The 12822-nt window shown below is 39.9% G+C and overlaps 1 protein-coding gene across 1 annotated transcript in view; it reads right to left on the bottom strand.

Moving 5' to 3' along the window:
- si:dkey-192l18.9 (F-box/LRR-repeat protein 7) overlaps positions 1 to 9739 on the bottom strand; it is a 39151-nt gene extending 29412 nt beyond the window's left edge. Inside the window, exon 1 of the mRNA XM_066683570.1 lies at positions 9587 to 9739. Coding sequence (XP_066539667.1) covers positions 9587 to 9623 — 37 coding nt within the window. The 5' untranslated portion in view covers positions 9624 to 9739. The remainder of the gene's footprint in view (positions 1 to 9586) is intronic.
- Between the last annotated feature and the right edge of the window lie 3083 nt (positions 9740 to 12822).

Below are 12822 nucleotides of genomic sequence, written 5' to 3'. Positions count from 1 at the left end.
TTCCCACAGCCTATGTAACTACCAATGTGCTTTTCGGTTGTGAGAGGAAACCAAAATACACTGAGGAACCCCATGCAGACATGGAGAGAACACACCAAGCACCCCATAGACAGGGACAATATTTTAGATTACAAAAACCAAAGTTTGGATACCCAGTGTTTGCATATAACATTACTTAGACTGTGTCAGGATGCTTTGTGAGTGCTGCTGCATGAGTGCTGGTGTTTGGTGTCTGTTCAGGGTGAGGTTAGTGTTTGGTTTCTTCTGCAAGTCAATATTATAACAGACGCAGTCAAAATGTAATCAGACATCCAAGGTTTCTGGGCAGCCATTTGCCAAGTTATAACCGGTGGAATGGAGACACATCTTGTTCCTAATCCAAACTGATGTCTGTGGTTCTTATGATTAAAGATTTTGAGGGGGAAAAAACTCAATATTTAGTACTCATCACAAATGCAGTGGAGCTGAGCTAAACCCTTTTAGTTTATGTCTTCCTGCCAGTGAAAGTGCAGCCAGTATCCGGCACTGGAACAATACATGGAAGAAATTGCTTTACTTGATCACTGGGAGATTTCAGTCATGATATGATTGCCTGTGACACATTCAGGAATTGTTAATTCAGTCCCATTAATTCAGTTATACCAGTGAAAATCCTACAGAAGACCATACAAACAGTGTAAGATTTAAAACATTGTGAACACAGAGATAGATCATAAAGCAGAAATGTCATGGCTTAATACCGAACTTCATGGCTACCTAAATCATCTTGCAGCATCTTGAAATAATTTGAAGGCAAAAAATATACATTATAATCTTGCAGAAAAGTCTAAGTCATCTTACATCAAGAATTTACTCCAAGAGAATGCTTTCTTCCTCAGTTATTTTGTCACTGAATCTATATATCTCTGTCTACATTCACTCTCCTCTATGCTTCACTGACCACTTAGGAGCTATCTGTAGTCCAAATGTTGCTATGCATATTTTGTTTGCCCCCTTTCAGCCTGTTCGTCAAGGCTCAAGACCTCCAGAACACCACCACAGTGCAGGTATGTTTAGGATGGTGAATCATTCTCTGCGCTGCAGTGACACTGATGTGCTGGTGGTGTGTTAGTGTGCGTTTTGCTACAATGAGTGGATGAGACACAGCAGTGCAGCTGAAGTCTTTAAACGCTATGTCCATTCACTGTGCACTCTATTAGACACACTTACCTTGTTGATCCACTTTGTATATATACATTTAGAGACAGTAGCTCATCGGTCCCTGCACAGTTTGTGTTGGTCATCCTCTAGTCCTGGCTGGACATTTTATGTTTGGTTGGTATTCTCAGTCCAGCAGCACTGCTGTGTCTGATCCACTCATACCAGCACAACACACAATAATAAACCACTACCATGCAGGGATCAATGCAGCAATGACAATAATCCACCAGCCAAATCATGCCTGCTCTGTGGTGGTCCTGTGGGGGTCATGAACAGTAAAGAACAGGGGTAAAAAAAAAACAGGTTTGCAGAATGACAGGTGGACTATTTTCTGTATTTTTAAAACTACAATGTGCTCCTGTATAGTCGGTGAACCAATCAACAGTGAGTGTAGAAACAAGGTGGTGGCCTTGATGTGATGTCTAATCATGTATATTGCCCAGAAAGTCCATGCCTCAAATCAACAAACTTGTATAATTACTAATTATGTACCAGTTTGATTTAATTTCTTTTATTTTAGCTGGAAGCATTTATTTTCCACAACTGTTAGTTTGGGGGTCATATGGGACGTTCCCAATATGCAGTGCCTAGGAAATTCCAACTGCAGTCCAAAGAAGGACAAAAGGTGAACTAGCAACAGGCTCATGGGTGCTCAAATCTCACTGATGTGCATGCAGAGTCTGTAGAAAAGGGAGGCATGTAGAGAGCTGTAGCACAAATTGCGAAAACATTCATCCTGGCCATGACAGAAAGTTGTTAGAGCACACAGTGCATCTCAGCTTGCTGCAAATGGAGCTGCATGCTCATGCAGACTTCTTTGCTCCCTCACACATCAATGAACCTGGGATGTCCATGTCCCTGACACCAATTCATCAGTTGTCTTTCCTAATGCTACTTTGATAGGTACTAACCACAGTGTACCATTTTGGAGATGCTCTGACTAAAATACAATGACCTTCACAATTGGGCCCTTGTCAAAGTCGCTCAGATGCTTAAGCTTTTTCATTTTGCCTTATTCAAGAACTTGCAGCTTAATATATTCCACATCTTGACAGTTGCCACTGTAACAAGATATTAAATGTTTTTCATATAACATTAAAAATTTTACCTGACTGGTGTTTGTCCACGTTTGTAGACAACTTTTCTAATGAGGGATTTCTATGGAACTCTATAATACGCCTTACAAAAATAAGAGGAAAAAAAATACAGTCTAATGGATCAATATCAAGAACCTTTCATAACATCTCCACTCTAAATTCTATTTATCAGAAGTTTCACACTAGCCTGAACAGTCTTCCCTCAGACTATAACATTATGTACGAGTGCTGTAAAAATTAATGCATTAAAGGAGACCATCTACAATTGTGGGGAAATGCAGCTCTCTCTGACTGTTTACATTAAGAATCTCTGCATATTTTAACATGGAATAGTGTGTTTAAGGGTAAAAAGACTGTTGTTTGTACTATTTAAACCTCTCTCCGTTGTCTAAAAACTCCAGATGCCTCTACCACAAGCAGAGAGACAAAGAGAAAGAGAAAGTGAGAGAGAGAACCTAACATACTGGACCCAGGCAATTTTTTTTTTGATTGTTTGTTTTTTAGACACACAGAGGCTTCGTAAACATTTTAAACCAATTTCAAACACACAAGCACGCAAGACTGGAGAGCAGCTAATGGTGAGGAACTATCTACTACTAAATAAATATAATTCCATTGTGTTGACCTTACATTGATTATTTATTGTACATACTGTGATTTTCTTTTTACTCAATCAACCTCCCTGATATATATTTATTGTGCATGAAAATGGGCAGAATTTGGTGCTGGATTTAACTAAAAGCACTGTGACATTACCATTGTGAGAGTATAAATGTTTCTGTGCAGATTAAAAGTAAGCTAAGGCCTTCAGCAAAAACTTTGTATTCACTAATGGAGGACTGGTGTGTTTGTGTGTGTGAAGGGGCAATTTTACAGCCCTTTATCCTCTGTCAGGTCATAAACTCAAACCACAAGTGGCTTTGTGCACGACTGGCTTGTGCTTTCATCCCACATAAGGCATTCTCCCTGTAAACAAGTTCTTCTTCACATGGTCTCTCTCTCTCTCTCTCTCTCTCTCACACACACACACACACACACACACACACACACACAAATACTCTAACAATATGCTGCAAAACAACCAATCCAACAACATGCTGCTGAATGGAGATGAGATGATTTAAACAAGCCTCCGCATCACCACTGGAGCATAGATACAGAGGCGAGGCCCTCTTAGCACCTCATTCATAACGACTACATAAAAACCACCAGGCTAACTAAACTCAGTCATTTCCACATTCCCTCCTCTCTTAAACCGACCAGTGCAGTAAATGTGGCCAACATGAGGCAGGTCCCCTTCATCATTCCCCTCATGACGAAATGCTGTGGTGACATCACTGAGCCAGCACATCTGCTTCCATTTCCACATCAGGCCCCGGAATGTGACTCACCAAGAGAGTGGACGCAATTTGCTGCACCGTCAAACGACATGAATCAGGGCCCAATATGAATATTGTTATTTTGTTGCTACGCAAAGCTCCCGGGTAGCTCTGAAATTTCTGTCATATTGGAAGGTGAAATTTATATTTTAGTTTTATTACATTGTTGCCTAAGGATACACAACAGTTCCCGCCCTTGGGCTTAGGAAGCAAAACCTCAAAAGTCTGGCAACAAGAATTCTTTCATACAATGTAACCATTTCTCCTCCTCTCTAATTCATCCTAAATACACCTGAAAAATAATGAATTGCACTTGTCTTCAGTGTATATTTCTGAGTTAGACACTTGTTAAGCATGGCTTATAGCAGTTTCATCCTTTTAGGATGTGTGCCCCATCAAGAACTAAAGACTGATCTGATGAGCTACAACATAATAATTTAGTTCAATGGAACACTCCTTTAATTGAAGTTATGTGATAACATAATTTAGGGCACAGGACCACGCTCACATAATTTCCATGTCGGACAAACTTGCTGCCTTCAATCCTGCTGCCACGCTCAAGCTCCTCAGTGCCATTCAGACTCTTTGAGGGTTCACTCCCACGTGATAAGCTGCCGTGGCTCCTGCAGTGCCAACCGTCGGCTCCGCTTTTGAAGACATGTCCGTCATCTCTCTAGGTCAGGGGTGGGCAATCTTATACGCAAAGGGCCGGTGTGGCTGCTGGTTTTTGTTCCAACCAACCAGGAGGTCACATGACCAGTTGTTTTACTGAGACCAACTAATTAAAGGAGTGAAATCAGGTATGCTCTGGCCTGAATGGACTAAAATCCAGCTGCCACACAGGACCTTTGCGGATAAGATTGCCCACCCCTGCTCTAGATCACCCTTCCATTTCTTACTTCCTCCTTCTAGCTTCGCTCTATGCTACTGGAACTACATGGAACTTTATGGCATACCTGCCAACCGAGGATGTTTTAATTGTATTAATCCTGCCCCTTTATAGTTTCAGTAGCTTTCATGGCAGCTACTGATCCACTTCCTGTCAGCCCAATGACCCTGTCACATTGGGTAATCGCTTACCCCTTATACACATTTTGAAGCCACCCTGAACTCCTGTCCAAAAGCATATCTGAATTCACCTTCCTATTTCAGCCTTTACAGGCATGGTCCCTACTTGCAAACAGTGTTCTATTGGACCAGCAGCACTTGGGTGTTGAAATTAAAAATAGGCAATATGATGATATCTAGGCTTATCACCTTCCATACACTTATTTTACAGTACACCGACCAACTGTATGCTTAATAACTTAAGCATTTGCCCCACTTGTATCAATACAGGCTTTAGACCAAACACAGAAACATTTCTATGAGAATCTGATGGTATTCAGCCATGAGAATATTAGAAAGTGAGATACTGATGTTGGATGATTAATCCTGTATTACAAATGCCACTTCAACTCATTCCAGAATAATGAAATGTGCTATGTAACTCCACAGATTACCCCCACAGTCAAATGCATGGGAGTTTTATATCCCTCAAGCCCACATTTGGCACTGGACAAACCTAAGTTCATGTGCAATTGCTCCAGAGCATACCACTCTATTATTGAATGCTACAGAGTTCTTCTTGTATCCAAAAGGATGGGAGGAGAGAAGGATAAAATTATTCACCCAGATAATATGGTTATTTGGTAATATCATTATATCATGATTACATTAACAGCTGCTTCATTAAAAAAAACTGAATGGTGGAAAGCCTTTCCAAAACAGCTGATCAGTCTGACTCATCTTTTTATCCTTTGTAAATTATTCATATAAAATATTTTTCGTTCTATGATGGAGATTTTGAATTTTCCTAAGTAGTTTGGGTGCAGGCCAATCACAGAGTAAAGAGCTTTTGAGATGGTAATACATTCACTTTTCATTTTCCATCTATCAATCTTTTGTGCCTCAGTGGAACCTACAAGTTAAGTATATTTTATCAAATTAAACATTTTCTCAGAGTTAAAGCAGTGAAAGTGTGGGCTTCTTATAATCACTCACTTCATTAAGAAGCTATTAATAAATGATACTCTGATTTCTAAATGATGCATAGAATGTTTTGCCATGCGAATGCAGTTCCATTACTCAGGGGCTTAGCACCCTTTGACAACTATTTTCCACTGATAGCATGAGAACATTTTAGGCACACAGAAAGCAAGAGGCACAGCTTGAATTCATAAAATCTAGGCTTGATTCTGCTTCTGTACGGAGACCAATAATAATGGCAGACCTAATGACTTCATGCTTATAGTTTCTTTCAATAGCTTCTGCATGCTGCATAATTAGTGAGATGTCAAGTGGGGCACTTGTAGTAGAGGTTAAACTGGATCTGTTTTCACAGTTGTCATATTTCATTGCTTGCCTTTAAAGCCTGTAAGAGGCAGGGTTCTGTTCCAGACATCACTGATGAGGATTTATTTCACTGGAACCTTTGTTGTTTGCCCTCTGACTATAGTTCTACCCACCTTTCCAGCAGATACATCCATGTCATTATTGCCTGGGTTGCAGAGGAAGAGAGAGTGGGGGGGAGAGAGAGAGAGAGAGAGAGAGAGAGAGTGTGAGAGAGAGAGAGAGAGTGAGAGAGAGAGAGAGAGAGAGAGAGAGAGAGAGAGAGAGAGAGTAAAACAGATACAGACAAAGAGCTCTGAGAGGGAAAACGAGTTCAACACTGTGGTCTCTGCTCCATTAAACTCACCACGTGCCACTGACACGTTCTGAAGAATTGAGCTGTGAAACTGAGACTGAGAAGAGCCCTGCTTGTTTACTTTTCTGGAAAACAACTTGTCTGAAACATTCAGCAGTTTCCTGTGCTGTGCTTATGTAAGTTGCAAAGAGAGTTTTGCAAGGTGTTAGCTCTCTGAGTGAAATTCAAGACAAGGCCAATCTCGAGCACAGATGCTCTAAGCCCAAATGGAGAAAATGGCGTCTGTTTATGGACCCATAATGAGGAATCACATTTTACAGAGGTGCACATGAAAGCTATGGACTCTTTCCTCCTGCAGGTCTGTAATACACTTCAGTTCATTTCATCTCTTTCTGTAGACCACCGTTAATGTTCAGCTTTGAAGAGTCATTTGAAGAGTGTCATTTTAACTAAGTGAACGGAAATCCACTATGGCTGGTGTTCCTAAATGAATTGTATTGACCAAAATGAGTCTTCAAATATGTAACTGAGCAGAGAAATGATTTTGTACTCAAATGTAATCAAGCAGATTCTGAGATTCAAGAGATTCTGTACCTGTCACAACTTAGACATTTGTGAATCTCAGATTCATTACTGCCCTTATTAACAACTGGTATTAAAACTCAGTGTAGAAGGAGGTAGGTAGCCAATCAGAATGCAACTGGCAGAATCCTGAGAGTGAGGCCAGTTTAATACTGAAACTATCAGACTCTCAATCAATTTGTGGGCAGAACATCTGTGGCTTAGACTAATTTGATAACCCAATCACCTTGATCAGATCATGCTGATTGATTGGATGTTAAAGCCAAGTGTAAACAGGATCTAAGTGACTGGATCCAGATTGGCATATGCCTTTGTTTTTCTGTATTCAAAAGGTTTGACAAGCAGTTGGCACCTGACCATTCACTAAAGCAGTGTGTCACATCATGAGTGCAGACATAACTGAAAATGAAAATATTTGGTTGGATTTTTTTATTTTTATTTATTTGTTTGCTGCCTTGGGGAAAATAGATTCCCATCACAGTAATATCTGATCTGACTCCCTGATTTAATGAAGCCTAATACTACAGTCCAGTCAAGTCTGGTTGATTTCTGAATTCAAGTCACTGTTTAACTTATACATTATTGTGCTTCACTAACTGCAGTTTGGTACTAAAATGTTCAACAATGGATGTCACATCATGTCCAAAGTTTGTGAATTTAGCTCATTTAAGGTGCACACATTCTGGAGATGGATATTCAGTTGTGCACATATTTTGTACATTCTCCGTTAAAAAAATAAATAAATCAAATGAGACACCCTGGAGCAACTGCACATCAGCCTATGGTCACCATGGTCAGTGTAAAACTGCAGCTAGTGTTATAAAGATTCTCAGCACTCGGCTGTAAAGTAGTAGAACTGGAATGTTGTTTGTGATCCATATGTAGTCATCCAACCCCAGTATTTGACCTCACTAAGGCTCTTGTTAAATGTTCTAACATCCCGTGCAAAGTCTTACTGGAACACTAGAGGGTTTTCCTGCAGCACAGAGGGGCCAACATTTTTATTAACACCTTAATTTCTAAAGACATGTTTGAGTTGTCCACAAATATTTGGCCAAGTAGTGTATTTTAATTTTTTAATTTAACTGGAATTTAAGCAAGAATGTGATAAGCATGGAGACATACTATAGTGGAATACTTTAGTAGGATAATAATTTACTCTTATTAGCTTCTACTATGAATAATGATCACTACAGAGACTCCTCCACTAAACGTGGGACAGTTTCCAGACACTTCATTCAGTGTTTATGGAAATACTGTAGCATTTGCTACAAGACATCTGTGACTTCTCCTGGCTGGCCTGAGCAAGATAAATATATTCACATGCTAAATATAAAGATAAATATTCACATGCTGATCTTGCATGTTGACAATGAATGCATATGTATAGTATACAATAGTATGCAACAATAATTTGTTTAAAGCTATTTATGTGGGCAGCTAGTGTAAATTTGCATTTAAAATACAGCACAGCATAAAAATAAGCACAAATAAACATAAATACAGCCAAAAATTACAAGCATTTTTATTAACAAAGTAAAACTATGTTCATGTTAGATGAACACAGGTTTGGCTCCAGATTTCTCCTGGATGCCAATAACCATTGCACAGACCTATTCAACACAATCAGCAGCACATCTCATTTATTTACTGAAGCACTAGACAAACCATTTATGTTTGTATTATTTCAAAAATAATACACATATAAATGTTTATTTTTTTAAATGGTTAAGCTAACAAGCTAATATAAATATCTTTACATATTTTAATATTAGTTGTTCTAATCAAATAAACTAAAGACTTTTGCACAGTAATGTGTGGGAGAGAGAGAGAGAGAGAGAGAGAGAGAGAGAGAGAGAGAGAGAGAGAGAGGGAGAGAGAGAGAGAGAGCGAGAGAGAGAGAGAGAGAGAGAGAGAGAGAGAGAGAGAGAGAGAGAGAGAGAGAGAGAGAGAGATCTGAATAAGTGGTACTTCCTTATAAATAATAATAATTTCCAAAAAATAATTTGTCTGGACAGCAAAATGCAATTGTTCAGTAGCACTCTTAATCCCCCACTTCTTCTGTATGTTTTAAGCACCTTAAATTTGATTTAACAACCTAAGAGAAAGCAATGTGTTTAAGGCACTGGGCAAAGTGTTAATATCTACTTCAGTAACTTTCTGTGAGGAAGCTTTAAGAGGCATTGGACTGAACTGTATTTGATCATTCTATCAGTCCATCAACCCATTCTGAATTATTTTGTTTACACTGAATTACACAGTAATGTTGGAATTCCCTTCAAAAACAGCCCAGCATGACATGACATGGAGTGGATTTGGACTTACTGACACCTTTAGGGGTCATTTCTTTGACTGAAAGCTGTAGGGGACAACAAGAAATCATACTATGTAAAGAAGAGATTACTAGCTTTGAGCGTCCAGGCGAATTGGTGGAAACTGCTGCAAATGTAGAATAGCATATACTAACAATAAGGGAATTTGATGGACCGACGTTAAAGTGCAGTGTCTCTCTTATTTTAAGAAGCTATGCTTAAACTAACATACGGTTCCAAATCCACATGTAGCAGACAGAGAATACGAGGGGTTGGTGCAGCTCTTCTACGCTGGGTTTTGTTTTTATGAAGTTAAGCTCTTCTACGTACCTTCGCTTCCGTGCTGTTTCCCATTGTTCGCGCCCATCCTGAAGCTGGAGAAGAAGACATTGTCTATCCACAAATCAACGCAGTACACATGGCGCTGAACACTGAACAGGACACACAGCCCAAAACCACTCTAAAACTACAAACACCAGCTCAGAAAATACTTCCAACCTTTAGTTTCGTGGTGAGGAAAAAACCCAATCTGAGCAACACTGTGCGCATTCGTCCAGTTCGAAATTATGAGCATTGTTCTCTCTGTTCCTAAATCAATTTTCTAGCTTTTTAAACCCTGTTAAAAATCTGCCCGCTGTACTCTCAGTCCTGTCCTAACTGAGGAGATATAGTCCAGCTCTAGAGATCATATTCTCCAGCAGAGGGACGGGGCTGAGACACCCGAGGGGCGTTAAAGAGACCGTTAAATTTTAATCCGAGTTGAACTTGAGACTATGAAGAGAGAAGGGGTTCTCCAGGTTTAACTGTAAAGGTTAACTATAAAAACGGCTGATGATAACATTACACAACACGTTGTAAACCTTGTTTCTACACTTATTTTATCTTTCATCCTCTCCATTTACTCTTGTGTATTTCTACAATTACAGAAAATGATCTGTTGTTCCTATGCTTTGTTATTTAGTCTCCTTTCACAACGCTCAGGAGATCCACAGGACCACCACAGAACAGGAATGATTTAGTTTGTGGATATTTCATAGCACACCAGTGCCACTGACATGGTGGTGGTGTGTTAGTGCATGTCACGCTGGTATAAGTGGATCAGACAAAGCAGTGCTACTGGATGTTATTAAAAACTCTGCACATTTACTGCCCACTCTAGGCTATTGGACATACTTGCATTGTTGCTCTAGACTGTGTTAGTTCTCCTCTAGTCCTTCCTCAGTGGTCGCTGGATGATAGTCTGATAATCTGCTAATCTGATCCACCAATGCAGCACACACTAACACACCACCACCCAAAAATATCACCTTATAATACCACATTGACTACAAAATACTCCTCTTGGCCTATAAACCTTTAAATGGTTTAGACCCGCACTATCTTACTGAACGTCTCTTATGCTATCGCCCATCACGTACACTTCGTTCACAGAACGCCGGTCTACTCTTAGATCCTCGCATTAGAAAAAACACTGCAGGAGCACAAAGCTCACAAAGCTCCTCAAGTCCGGAATAGCCTTGCTATTACAATTTGGGGCTCAGACATACTCTCAGTCTTTAAATCTCCATTGAATACCTACCTTCTATGCAGGGACTTGGTTAATCAGCCATTTTCAGGTTGCTCTTCTACTGGTGTTATAGCTGGTTTTACATATTATCATTACCTTGTATTACATGCTCTCTTCCACATGTCTGTTGCTTTGCCTAGTACCTTAATGCTTCCTGCAGGGTGATAGGTTCATGTTCAGGATAGGTTCAATAGGTTCATGTTTACCATGAACCTATTAACCTTTTTTTTTTTACCTATTCTATTAACCCTTTTTGGTCTTCTTTTTCCTGTCTCTCTTCAAGATGCCCTGTTCCTGCTGTTCGCCCTGATGTTGTACTGATCCAGCCCCACCCCTATGCATCCTGTACTAGATTTTGGCCTTGTCTCACCTACAGCACTGTGCTTGGCCATGCTGTCTTAACCCAAATGGACACTGCAACTGTTTTTACCCTTCCACAGAATCATTTTCCACTATTGTCTAACTTCATAATACATTTAACTCATTATCTTGATCAGTTCACTTTTACTTCCATTCTGTTATGTGTTGTGCCCTCCAGTTTCGACCAGAGAAGAATGGGTTCCCACTTATGAGTCCTGGTTTCTTCCTCGTGTGCTGATGGCGTTTTTCCTCTCACCCCGGACTTGCTTATAGGAGGATAGGTCCTGGATATACGTAAAGCTGCTTTTTGGTGACTTCTGTTGTGAAAAGTGCTATATACATAACATTTAATTGATTGATTGATAATATCTGTTTAGTGGTGGTCCTGTGTGGGTCCTGGCCATTGATGGACAGAGTAAAAGAGTGTAAGCAAGGTATACAGAGCAGATGGAATACAATCACCTGCAGAACTATAATGTACACCCATATTTTAGATATATATCATTTTATACCTAAAAGTATATATCTAAAAGTAAATCATTCTGGGAAAAAAAAAAAAATATATATATATATATATATATATATATATATATATATACACATTATTTCTGTAGGGACACCAATGTGATAAATGAACAAAACAAAGACAATTTTGCACACTTGCCCAGCATTCTTTCATTCATCATCATTATCTGTAACAAATAATCCAGATCAGGGTCGTGGTGGGACCGGAGCCTACCCGGAATACACCCTGAAGGGGGCGCTAATCCTTCACAGCATTTGCCCAGCGTCATGTTAATATTCTCCTCTCCATAAATATCCATCCATCCATCCATTATCTGTAACCGCTTATCCAATTTAGGGTCGCGGGGGGTCCAGAGCCTACCTGGAATCATTGGGCGCAAGGCGGGAATACACCCTGGAGGGGACGCCAGTCCTTCACAGGGCAACACAGACACACACACATTCACTCACACCTACGGACACTTTTGAGTCGCCAATCCACCTGCAACGTGTGTTTTTGGACTGTGGGAGGAAACCGGAGCACCTGGAGGAAACCCACGTGGACACGGGGAGAACACACCAACTCCTCACAGACAGTCACCCGGAGCGGGAATCGAACCCACAACCTCCAGGCCCCTGGAGCTGTGTGACTGCGACACTACCTGCTGCGCCACCGTGCCACCGTGCTCCATAAATATGTGTAATATATATCAGTTTGAATTGATCTTCCTATAACATTTTCAGAGAAAAATTCTACCTTCTACCAAAAAAGTATTCCTGTTTAGAACATTTTTTCTAAGACTGAAGGATCAGCCTTGGTCTCTGGCATCTTTATAAACGGGGCTATTATTTTGCAAGAATGAGCAACATATGGTATTTTGTTAACTTTCAATTTTTAATAATTGCTAAGGTAGACAATAAGTGTTATTCAGAGGAAGTACAAGCTTCAAAATATGACATTTTCTATATTAGCAAAATGCATCAATAAAATGTATTAAAGAACTGTGGTATGAGCTTATCACAATAGATATTTTGCACAATTCTGTGAATATCCTGACACACACACAAAAAAGACCTGATCCTAGATCAGCATGCTGACATTTACACATTCCTCTAAGTGGCATGTCGCTGTGTG

The sequence above is a fragment of the Hoplias malabaricus genome, chromosome 10, assembly GCF_029633855.1.
Source record: "Hoplias malabaricus isolate fHopMal1 chromosome 10, fHopMal1.hap1, whole genome shotgun sequence".
NCBI lineage: Eukaryota > Metazoa > Chordata > Actinopteri > Characiformes > Erythrinidae > Hoplias > Hoplias malabaricus.
This window is presented reverse-complemented; position numbering and strand designations above follow the sequence as displayed.